The sequence below is a fragment of the Microchirus variegatus genome, assembly GCF_963457635.1.
Source record: "Microchirus variegatus genome assembly, chromosome: 1".
NCBI lineage: Eukaryota > Metazoa > Chordata > Actinopteri > Pleuronectiformes > Soleidae > Microchirus > Microchirus variegatus.
Window position 1 is genome coordinate 23,551,028 of NC_139802.1, and position 22,123 is coordinate 23,573,150.

At 38.7% G+C, this 22,123-nt stretch overlaps 1 protein-coding gene across 2 annotated transcripts in view; it reads left to right on the forward strand.

Moving 5' to 3' along the window:
- The window catches only part of dgkb (diacylglycerol kinase, beta), a gene marked incomplete at both ends in the record, with an annotated part of 96,624 nt that extends 82,612 nt beyond the window's left edge, over positions 1 to 14,012 (forward strand). For both annotated transcript variants that reach the window (XM_083898993.1, XM_083898994.1), the window contains 3 exons: positions 7,908 to 8,028; positions 9,738 to 9,798; positions 13,905 to 14,012. In XM_083898993.1, the coding sequence (XP_083755119.1) occupies positions 7,908 to 8,028; positions 9,738 to 9,798; positions 13,905 to 14,012 (290 nt within the window). The remainder of the gene's footprint in view (positions 1 to 7,907; positions 8,029 to 9,737; positions 9,799 to 13,904) is intronic.
- Between the last annotated feature and the right edge of the window lie 8,111 nt (positions 14,013 to 22,123).

Below are 22,123 nucleotides of genomic sequence, written 5' to 3' on the forward strand. Positions count from 1 at the left end.
TCATTTACTCCTATGTGAAATAATAGCCATTCATTCAGAAGACAAATTGAAATTCACCAGCGAATCGTTTCTACAGTAGAATGAAGTCTGACTTTGATTGACTGAGGTCTGCATTGAAATTATGTGTCTGCATTATTTTAATATTGGTGAAAATAGGTCCTGAGAATGCTTATTTCTTGTGATTATTTTTTCGATTGTGTTGTTGATTACCTCCTGATGTCAAGGTGCCAATAATTTTCCACCACAAAATTTTATCTTCTCAGGTTTTGATGAAAACACGACCAAGTGTGACCTGTTTTTCTGACTGTATGAACAGTCAGAAAGCTGAAGCAAAGCTAATAGACGCCCACACTTCAAAAACGTATCAAGTACACACTAGTTATCACACAGCAAATTTGAACATTTCCATTAACAATATTTGTTCTCTGTATGAAACTAATGGGTCGACCTGCTGTTCCTACAAATATTTTAATAAAAGTCTCTGTGAAAACAAAGTTAAATGTATTCAGGGAACCAAAAACCCCAAATGCTTTTACTTTGAAAGAGAAAAATCAAGTGTTTCTCACACATAGACGTACTCTGGTATCCAGTGTGGCCCAGTCCTGATAATTTAGTGCTAAATATCTGACACTGACAAAACTTCACCTCAGACTTTCTCACCAAAAATGCAAATCTGTAAATGATTGCAAGTGTTTTCACTAATGACACACATTAGAGCGAGGTGGATTCAAAAACACACACACAGTTCTGTGCTTGTTTTTAAAAAATAATAATATGATAATATCGCATTTCAGAGACGGTGTCCAACTTCATAATGTCTGAAGAGCTTCGGCCAAATCACTTAGACTTGAGAGGAAAGACAACACAACAGTAACATAAATCGAACATCTGGTCTCCCTGCTGAAAAAACCAGCTTAGACCAGCTTAGGATGGTTGATGGTTTTAGCTGGTTTTAGCTGGTCTTAGCTGGTCTTAGCTGGTCTTAGGCTGGTTTAGTTGGTTTACCAAGCTGGACAAGCTGGCCAGGCTGGTGTGTCAGTCGCTGGCCAGCTGGTATGGCTGGTCACCCAGTCAGGCTAAGCTGGTCTCAACCTGCCTGACCAGCAAAACCCGGCTGGTAGGCTGGAGTCAGATGGTCTGTCTAGCTTGTCAGCTGGACGGACCAGCAAAACCCGAAGGGTAAGCTGGGCAAGCTGGTTGGATGGCCAGCCTCTTAGACTGACCAGGCTGGACTGGGCAAGCATGGCTCATAATTGTCATGATATGTATAAATAATACATCCTGATATATATATATATATATATATATATATATATACACACATATATATATATATATATATATATATATATGTGTGTATGTATATGTGTATGTATATATATATGTGTGTGTGTATATATATGTATATATATATGTATATATATATATATATATGTATATATATGTGTGTATATACATGTATATATATATGTGTGTGTATGTGTGTGTAATAGGGAAGCCACAAGGCAGTGTTGGTTAGTAGATTAAAAGTTATGGCTAAAACCTACAACAGATCTATCGTATTTGCTCTAAAAAAATATATCAAAACAATAATAGTCCCTCTTTCCCATGAAGAGGCAAAGGCAGGTTGAGAAAATGAATTCATGAACTATTGTTTTTAGAGGATTTACATGGACTGTCCTAATACCTGTGATCCATTCAAACCATGAAGAGCAATTAAAATTATTTCCTCATATTTTGTTTCACAGTTTATATATCAATGACACACCAATACTCCAAAAAGTGATCGGTGTGGTCAAAGAGAAAAAAAATATATTTTGGCACATGTACTTTATGTGCCAAAAAACTTCAAAACTTGATTGGGTCAAAATCCATCAACGTTGTCTGTGCGTCCAACGTCACACGTCATCACGTCGACAGAAGATGACGCAACACACACCTCGCCAGGTTCTGAAGACCGCGAAGCGCGAGCCACCAACGGGGAAACGGACCGGCGAAGGAAAACGGGAACAAAAGGTCTGTGCACACTACATACGGTATATAATTCACACTTTGTGTCGCGTTTTCTATTAAAGTAGTATATTTATATTGTCGAGGCTGGTGGGTTGGTTTGGATAACAACGTAGCTAGCCATTTAGCCGCTAGCATGGAAGCTCACAAGCTATAGTCTCCACCGGTACGTCTCTCACGTCGCGGGCTAAATATCCCGAAGTCATGTAGCGTTAACTCAATTTACTTTTTTATTTATGTATGCAATTTATCACCTACACGTACACACACGTACACAGACACACGCACACACACATACACATACGCACACACACGCACAGACACACACGCACACACACACATACAGTTTAGAGGTGAGTTCGGACGGAGATGGATTTCGTCGGGGGGGGGGGTTTCGGCGTTGATGGCAGACTAATCGCGGTGCTGTATAGTATGTATGTGTATATTACATATATATATATATACATATGTGTATATATATATGCATATGTATATATATATATATACATATGTGTATATATATATACATATGTGTATATATATGTATATATATATACATATGTATATATATATATATATACACATACAAGGGGTATGTTTCGGCGTTGATGGCAGACTAAGCGCAGTGTTGGGAAGGCTGTATATTATGTATGTATGTGTATATTACATACATTTATATATACATATACATTTATATATACATATACATATATATATATATATATTTACATATATATATATATGTATGTATATATATATATATATATATACATATATATATATATATATATATATATATATACATATACATATATATATGTATGTATAGGGCGAGAGGGAGGATTGGTTTCTTTCACCCACAAACAAGCTAGTTATCTTCACATTGGATTACATTCTGCTGCTTGAATGCATTGCTTTTTGCATGGTGATATCTGAATAGTTAATATAGAGCTGAAACAATCGATTGCTAAATTAATCGTCAACTATTTTGATAATCGATGAATCGGTTTGAAGCTTTTTTCATTATTAAAACAAGATTTCTGATTGTTTTAGCTTCTTAAATGTGGATATTTACTTTGTTTCTTTGCTCCACATAACAAATAAATCATTAAAACTGAATTGTTTAGGCTTGTGGAAAAAAACAAGAAATTTTAGAGCATCGTCATTTCCAGGTTTGACAAACACTTTTCTGTCATTTTATGGAGCAAACAATTTCTTTTTGTGTTTGTTTCAGATCAATCGCGCATTGTCACCAACACTCTGACAGAGTGGCAACTGTCAGAGCTTATAGTAATATTTAAAGGTAAGAAATACAATTTTTTCCCCCATCCACAGCATATCGATTCTGCACTACTCATAGTGATAATTTGGATAGTTATGGAGTTGACTGCATTCCTTTTTTGTATAAATTCTTATTAAATATAATTTCCTTTTTTTTTCAATAGGTGGGCTGCACACATTTTCAGAACATGTTTATTGTAATGATAGACCCTCAATTAATTTGTGGCTTCTTAGGTCAGTTCAGGTTTGAATCCTTTTTTTAATTGTTTTCTGTAATGTGAGCTATATGCCATAACCATTAAGACTTAAACAAAAAAAGTTTGGAATATTTGTTATGTGCAGTGAAAGGTAGACTATTAAAGTTCAACTTTTTGAATTATAAATGCACTGAATCTTTTCCAAATAGTAATCCTAACAAAGACTCATTGTTCTTGTGGGCACCAGGAAAATGGTCCTCACAATGTCTAGTTTTAATTCTACTATAGTTGATAGACATTTGGTTCTTACTCACTCACATTTGCTCTCTTGCATTCTTTCTTTGTTTCTTTTTTTTTTTAGCCTGGAACAAACATGGTGGAGTATCTTCATGAGGCCAGATCCAGACCCTACACCTATGTCCTGACACTGGGGAATGACAATCACCATCCATCAGGCTATTACTATTGTTGCCGGAGAGGCTTTGGAGCATGATTCAGGCCATTGATGTCTGCTCTAAGGCAATTTCATCTTCGACATTGAATATCCAAAGCAGTGTAAGCATGTGTGGTAATTCCTACAGAGCGCAGTCTATAAAATGCCAGGAGGGGAGTCCAAACAGGTGAAGTTCCTTCAGACAAGAGTACTTGCGTGCAGGTAGAGCTAACTACCTTTTCTAATTTAAAAGCTGTTCTTGAGGCCAACAGGTGTTGATTGTTGACTTATTTTATTGTTTGTGTTCCAGTGACTTGAAATATGCTGAATTTGATTTTATATTGTAGATCATTTTCAATAAATGTTTTCCAAGATTCCAGTATTGTTTAAGTGTTTATTGCATAATATATGCTTTGCGTGACCAAACTCTGACCAGCTTAACCAGCTATACCACTGTGACCAGCTTAACCAGCAATGATGACCAGCTTAAGCAGCTATGGTGCCCAGCTAGACCACTGTGACCAGCTTAACCAGGTATGGTGACCAGCTATACCACTGTGACCAGCTTAACCAGGTATGGTGACCAGCTATACCACTGTGACCAGCTTAACCAGCAATGGTGACCAGCTAGACCACTGTGACCAGCTTAAGCAGCTATGGTGACCAGCTAGACCACTGTGACCAGCTTCACCAGCTAGTGTCCAAAACCCCTCTAAACCAGCAAACATCCCAGTTTAGGCTGGTCAGGCTGGTCTGCCAGCCTGACCAGCCTAAGTTGGACCATTGTGACCAGCTTAACCAGCTAAAGTGTCCAAAACCCCTCTAAACCAGCAAACCATCCCAGCTTAGGCTGGTCTGCCAGCCTAAGCTGGGATGGTTTGCTGGACCACTGTGACCAGCTTAACCAGCTAAAGTGTCCAAAACCCCTCTAAACCAGCTTAGGCTGGTCAGGCTGGCAGACCAGCCTGACCAGCCTGGTCAATCTAAGCTGTTTTTTTCAGCAGGACCAAGAAGCTAGCTGCTAGTAGCAAATAACCTCTTCATAGTAGGCCTAACTAGCCAGCTTTTTTACAATTAGCAGCCAGTTTAGCTTTTTAACAACTGCCAACTTGTTTCTTGGCTTCTTAGCGACTAGCAGCTAGCTTATTAGCCACCAACAAGTAGTTTTTATCTTATTAGGTGAAAGATACATTGATACACAGACCACACTAGATGGACATAAATGTGCTAGAAACCAGTCCACTGCTCGTCTTTTATTATTATCTAACATTTGAATGAAGCTGCTGCACTGTTACCTACTCACAGCATCCTTAAACACTCACTGCTAGCTTCTTATTAACCATCAGCTAGTTTCTTAAAAATTGTTTCTAAATTTAGTAACCTGTAGCTAGCTATTCGGCAACCAGGCCCTAGTTTCTCAGCTTTGTTGCAATTAGTAGCTAATTTCCTAGATTCTTAACAACTAGCATCTGGTTTCTTAGCTTCTTACCAACATTCAGCTAGTTGTGTATCTTCTTCACAACAAGCAGCTAGTTTTGTAACTTCTCTTCAGTAACCTGTAGCTAGCTATTCGGCAACCAACCTCTAGTTTCTCATCTTCTTTGCAATTAGTAGTTAATTTCTTAGCATCTTAACAACTAGCATCTAGTGTCTCAGCTGTTTTACAGTTAGCAGCTATTTCCTTAGGTTCTATAGTTTATTACCTCTCTAGTAACTTGCAGCTACTATTTCGCAATCAGCAGCTAGTTTCCCAGCTTCTTTGCAACTAGCAACTAATTTCTTAGCTTCTTTACAACTGACATCTGGTGTCTTAATTAGCTTCGTAGCAACAAGCAGCTAGTTTTGCAACCTTGTTGAAATAAGAACCTAATTTATTAATAAATTAGGTAGACTTAACAACTAGTGGCTGGTATCTAAGCTTCTGAGCAACAAGCAGCTAGTTCCTCAGCTTCTTTACAATAATCAGCTGTTTCCTTAGGTTGTGAGCAACTTGCAGCTTCCTTCTTAAGATGACAAACTAGCTGCTAGCTGCTAAGAAGCTAGCGGTGAGTGAGTACCAGCGTAGCAACTTCATTCAGCTGATCTTTAACAACAAAAAACGAACAATCGACTGGTTCATAAAACACTTAGATTGATGTGGTTTAGCGAGTCTGTTCATCTTTCACTTTAGAACAGATTATTGATTCCTAAATGAAATCCCCCTAATCTGTAAATGGTTTCACTTATCGATGACTTTTACCTTATTTATCTCATCATCATCTTTAAATATTCTCCACAATGTAAATCAGTCATTAGTATTTTATTTGTTTTAGATTCAAACACAGTGAGATTCTGCCGTTGATTCCACTGAATCTTTGCCGCTCCGGGGCAACAAGGACGTCTCATCGCCGTGACGACGCTGTGTGTCCATCATGTGTGTCAGAGCGACTCTGTGTGAGTGTGTTTGTATGAACGTGTGAAGGAAAGGAGGGTGAACGAGGTCTGCTGTGTATGTACACACACACACAGTCCATCACCATGGTGACAGCTGGACACCACAGCCTCGGCGGAGACAACACATCACAACCACGGCAACGTTAGCCACGACACTCCTTTAGGAGTGAGCTAAAGTCGCTCCCGTACTCACCGAGTGCCCAAATCTGGATCTAACTTTTTCAATTAGAGAGTCGGTGTGTGTGTGTGTGTGTGTGTGTGTGTGTGTGTGTGTGTGTGTGTGTGTGTGTGTGTGTGTGTGTGTGTGTGTTAGTGTGTGTGTGTGTGTGTGTGTGTGTGTGTGTGTGTGTGTGTGTGTGTGTGTGTGTGTGTGTGTTGCGTGTGTGTGTGTGTTAACGACAGAGAGGCAGCAGCTTCTTAATCTGTGGAGGGGCGAGTCGATGGAGAGTCAGAGGCTGGAACAGATGGGCCCTGCGTGACTCTGGGCCTCCAGCAGGGACAGAATCAATGCTCATGGCTGCAAAACCACAAGAGAAATTAATAATTATATGATCACAAGATTGCCTTTGTGGTATTTGCCGCTGCAGTTTAATTAATAGCTGTTTTGTTTGTGGCTTCGTGTTTTTTTTCCCGTCATGATTAAGATGCAGAAGATTCACTTGATTCTTTTCTTTTTCACTTTAAGACGTAATTTTTACTTGTGTACTTGATTGATTTTTAATTTAGTGACATTTAAGAGCAACGGTGGAACATACGTGCTGCATTCATCACCTCACTCATGAATGTTGTGTTTTCACAAATGTAGAAAAAAAGTAGATAAATGAATATACACGTTTAAAAAGTCATGTAAAAACAATACAAAGACAATATTTTGCAAATTATTGAAATTCTTAAACGGTAAAAGTTATATTCTTAAGATGAATAGAAGAATATTGTAGATAAAAACTGTTTTGAACACAAACTATTGTTTTAAAATAAATGTGTTTTCACAGTAAATTTCAAAGCTAAAGTCAATTTCACACCAATTCCGATCAGGACCAGAACAACTCTGGATCAAACCTTTAATTTAACCGAATTTGGTGACATTTTATCACCAAAATAGTTGATTGTCAAACTATTTTCACAGCCTATCTAACTGTTTTAGTGTTATTTTATTAGTACTAAAAATAGTTAAATTTAACATTATTCTGCAGTAGATTTGGTCTTAAAGTGAATTGGTGTTAAAATGACTGAAGGTGTTTATGTCAGGTGTTAAACTATAATCACCATATGTGTGATATTGGCTTGTATTATATGGACAAATCGAGAAGAAATGCAACACAGTGTGAACTAATGACAAAGAGACGTTTGTGATTTGATTTTTAATTTATTTATCAGCTACGATGCCAAAAAAAACCCTAACCCTTTCTAAATTATGATGACAAAGGAACGTCAGTTTTCAGCCCTTACAAATGCAGCAGGCAGATTTATGGCTTGATTTTTATAAATTGAAAAGATATTTAGGTTTTATGATGCAGAATATATGTTAAATATGTGTTCTTTTGTTACTTTAGACCTGTCTGACCAGCTGCTGGAGGTGGTCGGGCTGGAAGGAGCCATGGAGATGGGTCAGATCTACACCGGCCTGAAGAGCGCTGGAAGACGACTGGCCCAGTGTTCCTCTGTCATCATCAGGTCAGCAAATAAACTATATATTTAACAATATATGTCTATATGTTTGAAATAAAATGCATTAAAAGGAACCCCGGCTATAAAACTTGTAGTTCTTAAAAGATAAATGTTAGTATCAGTTATAATAAATTGATATAAAAAACCTTCTTGATGTCTTCGTTTTTATAAAATTTGTAAAAATAGTTTAACTCGTAGGTCACCATTGTTGTTTACGTCGCAATGCACTCTGGGTAGTGACGTATAAAGGTTGTACTGGGGGCTTCGGGACCCTGTTGTGACTGTTCAGCATAAACATGTCATCTGTTCAGTCTTTTCAATTTGAACCTGAGCGAAACATACAGGAGGAGGACAGCACTGACAATGTTTCACAAAACGAGCATCAAAATGAAGCGCAAGAAAGACGGGATGAGGCGAGAGTGGGACAAAACCTGTGGTGTACGTGCGGCAACTGCGTCTCCATATATGGATATACAGTGAAGCGGCGACTGCAGACGCGGGTTGTCTGCTCAGGAGAGCATCCAGCGTCTCTCGTCTCTGCCGATTTTTAACGCGGATTTCACTCGCTTCACGCGGGCGTTTAGGCTCCTTATGTGGGAGAATTGTCGGACAGGCATTTGGTTTAAGTCTCCGTTTGTATCCACCCGCTCCGGTGAGGTCTTTTAGCAGCTGTGGTCGACTAAAAGCCTCAAATGCTTCTGGCGAAAAATGTCGAGAACACAGCCGCGGATCTTTAGGAAGTTGTGTCCTTCCACAGGCATCTTCCCACTCCTTTCTCCTCTTCTTGTCAGTGGGAAAGCTGTGTAAACTCACAGCACTTCCCTTGTTGCCTTTCGATAAATGCCAATCGAAAGTCGCCCACAGCTGCTAAAAGACCTCACAGGAGTGGGTGGATACAAACGGAGACTTAAACCAAATGCCTGTCCGACAATTCTCCCACATAAGGAGCCTAAATGCCCGCGTGAAGCGAGTGAAATTCGCGTTAAAAATCGGCAGAGACAAGAGACGCTGGATGCTCTCCTGAGCAGACAACCCGCTTCTGCAGTCGCCGCTTCACTGTATATCCATATATGGAGACGCAGTTGCCGCACATACACCACAGGTTTTGTCCCACTCTCGCCTCATCCCGTCTTTCTTGCGCTTCATTTTGATGCTCGTTTTGTGAAACATTGTCAGTGCTGTCCTCCACCTGTTTGTTTCGCTCGGCTTCAAATTGAAAAGGCTGAACAGATGATATGTTTATGCTGAACAGTCACAACAGGGTCCCGAAGCCCCCAGTACAACCTTTATACGTCACTACCCAGAGTGCATTGCGACGTAAACAACAATGGTGACCTACGAGTTAAACTATTTTTTACAAATTTTATAAAAACGAAGACATCAAGAAGGTTTTTTATATCAATTTATTATAACTGATACTAACATTTATCTTTTAAGAACTACAAGTTTTATAGCCGGGGTTCCTTTTAAAGTATGTTTACCAATTCAAAATTGTATTTGCGTTTCGTCGTGATTTTGAGTGACGATAGTGTTAAAAAGTAACTTAAATCACCGTTTTTTTTCCTTCCAATGCTTTGTTGTAAATTTTAATTTAGATTTGTGTGTTTTTTTTATTAAAGTTTTCACTCTCACGTGATTGTTAGGTTCATTTTTTGGGGTGTGTCTCTATGCAGAGACGTCCTACGATAACACACTGTTCTGTTTGTTTCCTGCAGAACCAGTAAGTCTCTGCCGATGCAGATCGACGGTGAGCCCTGGATGCAGACTCCGTGCACTGTAAGCTCTTCTGTGTTTGTGTCGTTGACGTGTGGTTGTATAAGGTATGGTCACGTTGTCATCACTGACAACTCCATCCATCCATCCATCATCTACCACTTTATCCTCCACCAGAGGGGGGTGCTGTGCCTATCTCAGCTGACATTGGGCGATGGGTGGGGTACACCCCAGTTCGCCAGTCCATCACAGGGCCACATATAGAGACAAACAACCATTCACTCACACACCCACACACACAGTAAATTTAGAGTAATTTAGAGTGCCCAATTCATCTATCCCCATATCGCATGTTTTTGGACTGTGGGAGGAAGCCGGAGAACCCACGCACACACGGGGAGAACATGCAAACAGGGTTTGAACCCAGGAACCCGGGTCTTCTTGCTGTCGGTCCCCACTGTCAACTCCTTTTAGCCAATTAACAAAAAATAATAACGTAATGAAATCTATAACTGCTTAATTCTGCAACATTATCTTAAACTAGATAGGATTTTCCTGCTGGGAATTTAAGTTTATAAACCACTCACTCTCCCACACCAAACCCCATAGAGAAAATCGCTGATTTTAGCTCATGGGGACACAGGAGCTGCTGTTGTCACTTTGTGTCATTTGTGTAAATCTGAACAAATGAATTGAAACACAAAAGTCACGCAGAAACACGTTTGAACTGAGTGATGGAGGCAGCTGTGGGTCAATAACTCCTGTGTACTGTGATGTTAAATCGCTGGTTTTCTCTATGGGGTTTGGTGCACAGAGTGAGTGTTTTACAAACCTTAGAAAAGACAACATTAATGCTAAAACAAGCAGCAAACGTCGTCCAAAATTACTGTAGACTTAAGCAAGTGTATGTTTTATTAGGTAAATGTCTCAGTGTTGATCATGTGTTATTATTTTAGTCAGAAAACCCTGAAATGTATGTTCTACACTGTCCTTTCTCCGTCTCTAAACAACTTTCTCTGCATTACACAATATAAAATACACGTTTTTATCACTCATCTCCTGCAGTAATGTCGCAAATCCTAAATGATTTGAGCCGTCCACTTCTTCTTCTTCTTTTAATTATCCCGCTGTCTCCGTCTTAAACACGTAGCCTGCACGAGTGTCTGCTCTCGTTACGAGTCGCTCAAATTGAAACTCCTCAGTTTGTGTTGATTGCCGTCGTGTTTAGCTTTAATTACAAACATGGCGGCTGCAGATGAAGAGCTGCCGCGGATTTACATACAGATAAAAACACAAACACAACAGAGTGCGTGACAGAGTGAGGAGTCGCTCTGGAGGAAACGTCTGCGTTTGACCAGAGTTTGTGTCGAGACTCAAACTCGACAGAGCTGCAGTGAATCTTTCTCAGCGTTTGACCTGTTAAACACTGTTCTCCCACTAATTATTAACAACAGCTATGCAAATGAGTCTCAGTTCTCCTGCGTCTGCATGAATATTAACATATAAACACCGTCAAAACATTTGCATTTTCATGTCACGCCAATCACCGTCGTCTGAAATCACTGCTTCTTTTTACAGCTATTATTTTTTAGTTTTAGGCCTAAAGTAAATGTCCTGACCTGCTGGTTCACTGAGGTCACCTGGCTCAGGTTTGATCTGTCTCCAGGACAACTTAAGTTTTTAATGTGTAATCTGGAACAAACAAATTCTTTTTAAATCTCACCTGAAAACTGAGCTGATTTCCGTTGCATTTAAATAATTAAAATAAAACAACCACAATCATCACAGCTGCACCTCTATAACTGTACGTTTTAATTTTCCTTTCTATTTAAATGTTTTAGAATGCGTTTATATTTACTTGGAAATGCCTTGTTGTTGAAATGCGCTTTATAACTAAATAAAGTCAAAATTAAACGTCCTAAAAGGGCCACTGAGCATCTAGACTGGACAGTAAGAGGTGTGTGTGTGTGTGTGTGTGTGTTAAAAATATATAAAAATTACAATATTTATGACGACCTTTTAAGTTATTATTGTTATTATTATTATTATTATATATTTAAAGTTTTGGCAGTTTGGCATATGGAATGATTCAGGAAAATAGTAAATTTAAGGCCACGTCCAGATGAAAACCGCACAAGATCTTTTTCACATGCAGTGTTTCTTTTTTTTTTTTTTTCTAAGGAGTTAAAAACATGCATAATTCATCATTTGTACTAATTGTTTTTCAAGTGTCATAATCTGCTGTGAGTGGAGCTCTTCACAGGTGTAAATGTAAATGTGCATCGTTTTCTTAGTTTTTCTTAGAATTCTCCACTTAATTCAGTGTTTGTGCTGCTCTGATATAAACAGGAGATCAGATTACAGGAGATCATATTACATGAGATCAGATTAGACTTTTTGAAAAAAAAAAAAAATTGCAGCTGTAGAAGTGTCAGACATCAACAAGTGACAAATAGATGATTTCATAATTTCCAGGTTTGACAAACACTGATCGACATTTTCTGGACCAAATAAATTCTGGATGAATCGAGAAAATAATCTACATAAATTATGAAAATAATTAGTTGCAGCTCTACAAACTCATGGTTAATATTATTTATATTTATTCTGCCCCTAAAACCTAACCTAAATGTTTTTTAAGATTGAAGAAAGTCTGAAAAGAAGCTGCTAATTGTTAGCGAGTAAAATAAATGTTCTGCGTGTCCCTTTAACGCAGATGGCAGCGTTTCCTCTCCTCATTACCACGCTGACTCTTATTGTAACGGCATGAAGAACGATGAGATTAATGTGACGAACCACTGATGATGGTTGATGTTTGTCGTTCCACTTCAATCTTCAACTGAAACAAATGGGATTATCGTCGTCACCGCGGGTAAAAACAGGATGTTTAGATGACGATCTTAAACTGGTAAAAGTACTTTACAAACGTCCTGATTGAAATGTCAAATGTCACATTAAGATCCTCAAACAAACACACACACAAACACAGAGGACAGAGCTCCATACGGACTGTGGAGCCGTTATTTGTCGTTGATGACATTCTGAGGAGAAAACAGCAACGATAATGAGCCGCTGCTCGACAATGTCATCGTCTTTAGAGGATAAATTATTGTGACTTAAAGGCATAATTCTGTTGTTTTTAAAGCCATTTGTTTGAGGCGCAAACACAAAGTCGGCTCTGACTGAGCAATGTTATCAATGTTTAAGTGTAGTTTTAAACAGTTTTTCAGGTGAAAACCAATGTATAAAAGGTAAGTAAGTAAGTACTACCTGAGGAAAGAGGGGACGTACCACAGTTTGAGAACCCTGGTACTAGACGACACAAAAACCAGACAAATATGTCAGAGAACCCGTCTCTTCTCCATCTGTTTTTCACTTTAAAAGGTGAAGATGTTGGACGGATAGCTGTTGTGCCAAAACAGTCGTAAGCAGGCTAACGCACCGAGGGAATCTTGTCTGTGAGTGGACGGTCATTCCCGTGGAAGTCCTGAGGCCTTTTGAATGTTCTAGATACAACACAAACGGTCTAGGAGTTATGGTATGCATGCCAAATCAAAATTTGGTAACAATGGGGTTAACTCTCTTTAGAGTTACAAGACCGGGTATTGTTGGTGTTTTTCTAACTCCAGAAGACAGCAGTATTGCGACATTGTGGATGCAAGCTACCGTCGAACCCCATAGAAGAAGAAGAAAGGTCATTAGCAATGTCCCAATCCACAAAAGTAAGTTGTTCTGAAAGGAGACGGTCTGACCTAACAAGAAGTAACTTCTTGGTATGTCGCAAATTCTTCCACTGGTGTACGAATAATTCTGGGATGTGGTCTGCCATGAAGAATCTGCAAGATGTATCCTTCGTAGTCTCCTTCGAGTGTGGCCGAAGGAAGTCAACGAATCAAATTGAAAGGGTAAATATTCGGGTCGATGAATATCCACTCTGGAGGATTCTGTCCCATCAACAGTGGAGAGCACAATTTAGCGACGAATCGATAAAATAACCGAGAAATCAGAGATGGATTAATCCTGTTCATGTTCATGAAGGCGCTTCTTGAAACAACGTCAAGTAACGCAAAACCCTTTGGAGAACGAAAAAGAAAGAAAAAACATATCGGGAAAGTTCTGTTTGGTCATACTGCGACTAAATCTGCGGTCTTTTGTCTCCCTCACCCCAGATTGAGATCGTCCACAAGAACCAGGCTCCCATGTTGATGGGTCCACCGCAGGTACGCAGCTTCTTCTCGTCGGTCATCAGGAGAACGCACGCCGAGAGCAAAGACTGATCCGCGATTTATCGCAGACCCGAGACGTCAGGAGTCGTCTCGCGCACCTTGCAGACCTGCCATCTTGAGTCGATCTTTCCTCGGCCCTCGTTCATGACGAGGATTCTCTGGTGGCCCGTTTGAAAAGCCGCGACGCGTAGCTAAAATGTGTTGCCTGAAGCATTGAGGCCTCGGCGAAGGATTCCTCGCTTTAATCCAGAACGAGGTGATGCTTTAATCTACGATGTGTCGTGTAGTTTAGCCATTTCCGTCTGTTCACTTCTAAACGTTTTCTAAAAGCCTGTTTTTATTTTATTTTTTTTTCTTCTCTCGTGATCTGTGCCACGTGGAATTCCGTCCACACCTGAATGTCTTTTCTTATATTTATTTACGTTTTTCTAATATTTGCTGCTATTGTTGGTATTTTTTAAACGTTTTTCGGCATCCTCTTTGACGCATGGTGGACAGTGAACGCATCGTCCTGCTGTTGGTCGCCACATATCCGGAGTTTGCGGCTGAGTTTTGTACAAAAAAACAATAAAAGTAGTGACGTTTCTTTCTCGCTGAATTTATTTGGCTTTTATCTCGTTTGGCCGGGGGAATCTTTGCGTTTTTACGGCGTCATCTTCGTCATGTTTTTAAATCTTTATTTTTTGGACGTCAGTGGAAAAGTGGACTTAGTATCGACCGCTCATGAAAAATGCATGACACTCTTTGTTTCGACGTTTGCACGAGAGACACTTTGACCTCAATGTGTGCACACTTTCTGTTGCATGAGTGACCAAGAGATCTGTTAGAAAACGTGAGGAACCTGGTGTTGTTTACACTTAACACAGCCGCTTGAACCATATCACACCTTTGTAAATCCACCACATGGCTGAGTATTTAGGAAACTGCGTGTTTTGTTGTTTTGTTGTTGTTTTTGTTGATTTCTGAACAGGTACTCAGGTACTTTTAAAGAAAAAAAGTGTAGGATGAGAGTGTAGCTTGGTTCTGTGGCTGTATCCTCGGCTATTGACGAGAAACAGTTTGACCTCCTCTGCTCATTGATTTGTTCTGACGTCTACACTTGAGTGTTTATAGTCTGCTGCACATACAAGACAACATTAACCGATTAAAGTCTGCAGAATACAGAGAGAACCACTGATATATATACAACACAGTACTGTTCAGGGCCAGTGGATGAAGTCCAGATTTATTTTTCATGAAATACAATCAGAAAATACAGGAAATGTTTGCGTTTAAATTAAAAAAAGGGAAAAAAATTGGGACAAAACGGCTTCAGAAATCAGTGTTTAGTGTGACCTTTGACCTTTTGTGCACATCCTGAACTCTAATTTTGACATATATGACTTTGCAAAATCTGGTATTTACTACCAGAAAATATGCAAACATAGCCATTAAAGATGTGAACATGTGATCTCCCTCTTTCAGGAAGTGATCGTTCAAAATTATGATTTTAATGTCAAATTGTGTCTTCTTTGACATTTTGATTGGAGTAGTGATTAAAAGTTGTTTTTATTTATTTAGAACTTATTATTACTTCCGTACAACAACTGCCATGTTTTTTACATTAAGAATGTTATTTTTCAAGGTCACACAAAATACACTGGAGCCCAAAGTTACAGAAATGATCCCTCATTATTATCGGAATTGGTCCAATTCTGGTCTAAATCATGGATCACATATCAGAAAAAGATACGTATGAAACCCAAATATATCAAAATAAATATATATGTATACTAAGCACGGACTGTTAAACGTAAATAAAAATTCTCATATTACATTTTTTTTTAATTTTGAGGTTAAAGTCAGAATTCTGATATTAAAGTCTGAATTAAGAAAAAACTGAATTCTGAGATTAAATTTGAAATTTTAATAGTCGGAACTCTGAGATTAAAGTTTCAATTAGAAGAAAAACTGAATTTTGAGATTAAAATATGAATTCTAAAAGAAGTTGGTATTCTGAAATTAAAGTCGGAATTCTGAGAAAAAGTCAGAATTCTTGCTGTTTTGTTTTTTATTTTTCCTTTATTTCAAAAACAGTTTTTTTTACATGTTGCCCTAATACTCGTAGGATTGTTATCGGACTTAAATAAGAAAAAAAGAAAGTGGTATGGAGTATTTTCTGTTTGTGTTCAAAGAGATTCAGAAATAATCAACAAATGTAATGTAATCTAATCTGGCTGAAAATATGAAGTCAAACAACATAAACAATATTCTGGACATAAATCAATGTGATTCAAACTATTTCTGTCTTTGAGGGTGCTTTCACACTATAGTTCGATTGCTTTGGTCCGCACCAGTCAGAAGAATGTTACAATGTAGCAAACAGACGTGGGTACGGTTTGCTTTCACATATGCAGAGTTCTAAACGAACCAAAATAGACCGCGAAGACCATCGGCAACGGAACCGTACTAACCCCCGATTTCACCGATGTCACAGCCACGGAACGTAAGCGCCGCGGTCACCGGAGCTGATCGCTGGCTCGCTGAATACGGCTGGCTCGCAAGGCAGTGCTGCACTTCTGTAATGTGCCTGGTGGGGATTGATGCTGGGCAGAGGCGGCTACAAAACCGTGGCGCTGACGTTCTACCCCGCTTATGTGCCCGGTGATCCCGTATCTCATCTCATATCCAAAATGCATTAAACTAGACCGTTTAGTCCCATTTGGTTTGGTTGCTTTCACATCGGAGGAACCGCACCAAAGTAGAGCGGATAAAGAAGTCCGAGACCACCCCTTCAGGCAGGTCTTGGACCGGTTGATTTGGTGCGCACCAAAGTACCGAGATTGCATTCACACCTACGCTAACGAACTGAATCACAGCATTTGGTGCACACCAAACGTGTTGGTGCGCACCAAATGCAGTAAGTGTGAAAGCACCCTTAGTTCAGATATGTATTATTTCACACAGTCTCACCAAGACAAATACACACACACACATAGAATCATTCAGCTTTGTGTGACGCAGCGTTTGTACAGTGAAGTCGTATTTTTGTACACAGTATTTTTTATTTTTCTGCTTCAGCTTCACTTTAGAATTCACTCTGTTTTTCTGCCGGAGGAAAAAAAAAACATTGCGTGTCGATGTTGAATGAGACAAAGTGGTATTTAAAATAATAATAATGGTAATAAAAAGGTTTTGTTTGTTTGACGTGTCGTGTTGTGATGTTTTTGTAAATGAGTTCTGTTGAATATTGGAGTTAAAAAACATTAAATTTCATGCGACAAACTTGGATATTTTTACTTTTTTTTGTTTCAAATAGACCAAACATGTGACTCATGTTGATGAATTATGTGTATTTCCTCTGATAGTGTATTTAAATCAAACACAGAAAGATTTGTAAAACATCCACTCTCCCACACCAAAGCTTATAGAGAAAATCAGGGATTTTAGCTCACAGGGACACAGTAGCTGCTGGTCTGCTGCTGCCTCGTGTGGTCACTTTGTGTCACTGACCAGTCTAAATGAAATATTTTAAATGCTGAATTCACTAAAATAACATAATATTTTATTTGAAGTTAGTGATGGAGGCAGCAGTGGATCAACAACTCCTGTGAACTCCTGTGTGCTGTGATGTTAAAATCACTGATTTTCTCTATGGGCTTTGGTGTGGGAGAGTGAGTGTTTGAAAAACTCTGAGATGAAATAGCAAACGTATTTAATTACGTAAGTCGTGGTTAAAATATTTTTTTTGGGGTCCCCAAAAACAGTTTTTTCAGAATTTATCCAACCTTTAAATTGTGATTCATGCCTTTATGTTTGGATTAACATGAATAAAAAGTAATTTTAAATTATTTGCCTATTATTATCTTTTGGAAATAAACAAAACAAATAAGGCACCAAGAGGAGGGTCATGGGACAGTTTTTGAGGTCCCCTCTGGACGTTGTTTATCCTGGAGAAGCAGCATCATCACGTCCTCACGTCAGTTCCTCTGGACGTTGAAGGTAAGAAGAAAGTGGTTTACTGAGCGTCTCGATGTCAGATGTTCGGACGTCTGCGTTTGACCTGCGTCTCTGCGTCTCTGGGAGAAGGTGACAAGGCTTCAGCCGCCGTGACCGCTCTACTTCACGTCACTCCACTTCACTTGACATGATGGCAAGTGCCAAGATGGCACCCGTGTGTCCACCATGACTTCCGATGTGTCCGTCTTTTCAGAGCAGGTAAATCTGTGTTTTACAAATTACAATTTAAAGCTAAAGTGTGTAACAAAACAAAATGTATCATCTTTTTACAATTGTGTTATAAATACAGAGGTGAAATGAAGCATAAATAATGTGAAAATAATAAACTGTGTATGCAAATTACATGTAAATTATGTAAAAATCCAATCCAGCTTTATTTGGGAAGCACTTTAAAGGTCCCCTATTGTGCAAAATCAACTTTTTAATCTTTTAGTACTTATATTTGGGACTCAGTGGGCCATACCAGTCCCCAAAATGTGAAAAAACAAGACAAGACTTTGTGCAAGTATAGGCGATAAAACACGCAATGTTTACACCTCCCGACCAAATGACGACAGTGCGGACATTTCACCTTGAATGTTGGCACCCCGCCAGGCAGAGTACTTCACAGAGTACTTCACAGCTCCACCGTAGCTCCCCCTTGTCCCTGTGAAATACGAGAGTGCAGGCGAGGGAGGAAGAGTGGCTGCACAGCGGAGCACAGTGTTTTACACAAATTTCCAGCCTCAGAGGATTTGTGTGTCCAGTGGATATATTTTATTTCTGAAAAAAATGTTCACAAGCTTCACAAGCCCTTTGTTGTTGATCGTGTATGTAAATTCCTATGCTAGAAAAACACCTTGAACGCACCAGTTACGTGCCTGCAGTTAGCGAGTGACATGTGTGGATCGGTGATATGAGGAGCACGCGTTTGAAAGCACTGCAGAAAGATGTAGATGTTGTCCTACATTTCTTCTCAACCAAAGGCTGCCTTTCTGTCGTGTTTCCACGTTCTCTCCTCGTGTTGTTGATCCACACACGTCAGTTGCGGCCGCAGTAACACTGGTGCATTCAAGGTCTTTTTCTAGCATAGGAATTCACATACACGCCGCACCGGGCTGCGCATTAATCGTTTTTCTTCGATTTTAATGTTTTTATGATTGCGAGAAGCCAAAATCGTGGTCACTCCATACATTACGGTGAAACACAGTAACAACGGGTAAACGGACATTACTATGGGGTATATGGAGCGGGGGTTGGGACGACTGTGCATGACAATAGGTGATAAGTGGCGACAGTATGGCTGTGGATAGTAAGTTAGATCGACACTCCCCTGGAAACAGTGGATGTGTGTTTATCTGGGTCCCATTCACATGTAAATGATCAGGCAGAAAACCGAGCGTTCTGAAAAAGGCTGTTTTGGCAGAGTTATTGAACTGCTATTGTGCTTCATCCTTATGATATTTTGACTAAAGCATGACACAGACATGTTCATTAGGGCATCAGGAACTAGTTTAACTTGGGGTAATAGGGTATAATATGGGACCTTTAATACAACAGTCATACAACATGGTTAAAGTAACAGACGTATAGTACAATAAACCACAACAAAAACTAATAAAATAAGATGAAAATAACTTCATCAACTTAAATTGTGTCAAGGGTCAATGAAAAGAAATGTAAGATTTAAAAACAGACAAAAAGTGATAAATTACCTATAAATATGTTTGCAACTGTGTATAATTCTATTAAAATTTAAATGGCTATTTTTAACCTAAGAATCAAACTGAATCTGAATTTTGTGCATTATTTAAAACAAAAAATTCAGATGAAAATGAGTTTGGGGACCCAAAAAAATTACCCATCTGTGGGCCCCCCGACCCAGTGTTTGGAAACCACTGTTTAAGTAATATTTATGTTTAAGTAAGTTTATTATATCAAAAAAAAAAAATCACCCTGTGAAAAGTTGCGAAATTGACTTTTAAGACTAACTTTAAACGCTGCTTTTTAAGTCAAAGAAAATAAAAAAATAAAATAAAAACGCGAGATGACATTTGAGAGTGACTTTGTCCTCGCACTGTCTGCTCGCCGGAAGCAGCGCGTGACTGACGGTAAGTGATCAAATCCAGTCAAAGACACCATGACAGAGAACCAGTGGGAGGCGGAGAGCGGCTCCTTTCCACACCAGGTCCCCGCGTAGGAGACGCTGTGAGCGGGAGGAGGAAGAAGAAGAAGAAGCAGCGGGAGCAGCGGAGACTCTGCGGCCGCTCTGAGTGACTCCTCAGGCGGTAAGAAGGAGGAGACAGGACTCGCTGCTCCTGATTGAGAGCGTTTACGTTTTTCGTACGAATTTCGCGCAAAAAACGTACAACTTTATGACATTTGTGACGTGTTTTTGTTTCCAGAATAAACGTTTTGGAACGGTTTTCTGTCCACACGGTGTTTCACAGAGAAAACGACGGAAAACTCGCGTGGATTCAAAAACGAAGAAAATGGAAGAATTTCACGAGCAGCGAGTTCTTCAGTTTAACTCAACAGTGAGTCTTTAAAAATCACAATAAACCTTAAGTTTGTGCTAAATTACACCAACACTGTGTCACAAAAAAAACCAAAATACAGCGAATGAAATGAACAATAAAGGGAATAATACAACATTGTTTAACATAATATGTTAAACTATATTATATATATATATTTGTATAATTCATCATAAATCACATAAACACTTCAATCCGACCCATATTTATACACTTTTATGCTCATTATAAAACATATTTTACTACTTTTTCCACTAAATATGATTGTTTTAAAACGGTTTGGACAGTAATACATGTACATATTGTCATTAAAAAATGAATTTGAATGACTTTTCCAGGCTTACATTTGAATTTTTGACCTTTTTCTTATTATTTCAGATTAGGTAGTACAGAATATTCTTTGGGCACATGAGAATATTAGTAGTTTTTTTCTGGCTTTTTTAAATTTGTATTTTTTTGGATTATTATTGATTATTTTTTTAAAGATTTTCTTTCCCTCATTCTCTTCCGCACTACGTAATTTTTTTTACTCCTTTTTAATTTCTGTGAAGGAAAGTGAATTTTTCAGACTTTAAACTTTAGAGAAGACACTTTTTATGTCATTTTACTTTACTCTTTGTGTTGTTGTAAATCTCTCTGTCTGGGATCACAGTCATGTAATAACCTGTTAATAAGACCACGAGCCACAGGATGTTCTCTTTGTTTTCTTTTACTTCATAAGATTCATGTTTTTATGTTTTGGTGTTTTCATGTTGTGTTTCAGGAAAAAACTGTCACGAACGACAGGAAGATAAAATTCATTCAGATTCAGCAGGAGCTGAACACTGCAGGTACACACGCAGACGGACACACACGCAGACAGACACACACACACACACAGAGACACACACACAGCAGTTAATTTCACGGCTTCTAAACATTCAGCAAAATTCAATAGTTTAGTTTGGCTGCTAATGCTAAGCACAGAGGTCAAAGGTCACGGACTCACATTGACTTGTTATTAGCGGCACACTTTCTCACATCATGCAACAGTGACACTGATGCGGTTTTCATGATGATGAAGATGATTTTTCTCCAGATCTTTTCCACAATCTGAGTCTGAAGGAGGCGTGGCTTTGGGTGAGAGTTTTAAAGCTGCGCTACGTAACTCTTCTTCTTATTTGGTTTCTTCCAATGTAACATTATCTATTTGCTGCATCCTTCATCTGAAAACAGACTCTCTAATCTCATATTATGGACGTGTTTTTTTTTTTGTTTTTTTTTTTATGATTATGGACTTTTTTCTCAGATTAGGACTTTTTTCTCAGATTACCGATTTTCCTTTCAATTCTGACTTTAATCTCAGTTTAAATATTTTTCTTAAAAATCGGACTTTAATCTCAGATTACAGATTTTTTTCTCTGATTTCCAATTTTAATCTCAGATTACAGGCTATTTTTCTCAGGTTTCTGACTTTTTTTCTGAGTTACGATTTTAATCTCAGATTACAGACTATTTTTCTCAGATTTATCACTTTAATCTCAGATTACAGACTCTTTTCTCAGATTTCCGACTTTTTTCTCAGATTACAGAATATTTTTCCTTTCAGTTCTGACTTTAATCTCAGTTTAAGTATTTTTCTTAAAAGTCGGACTTTAATTTCAGATT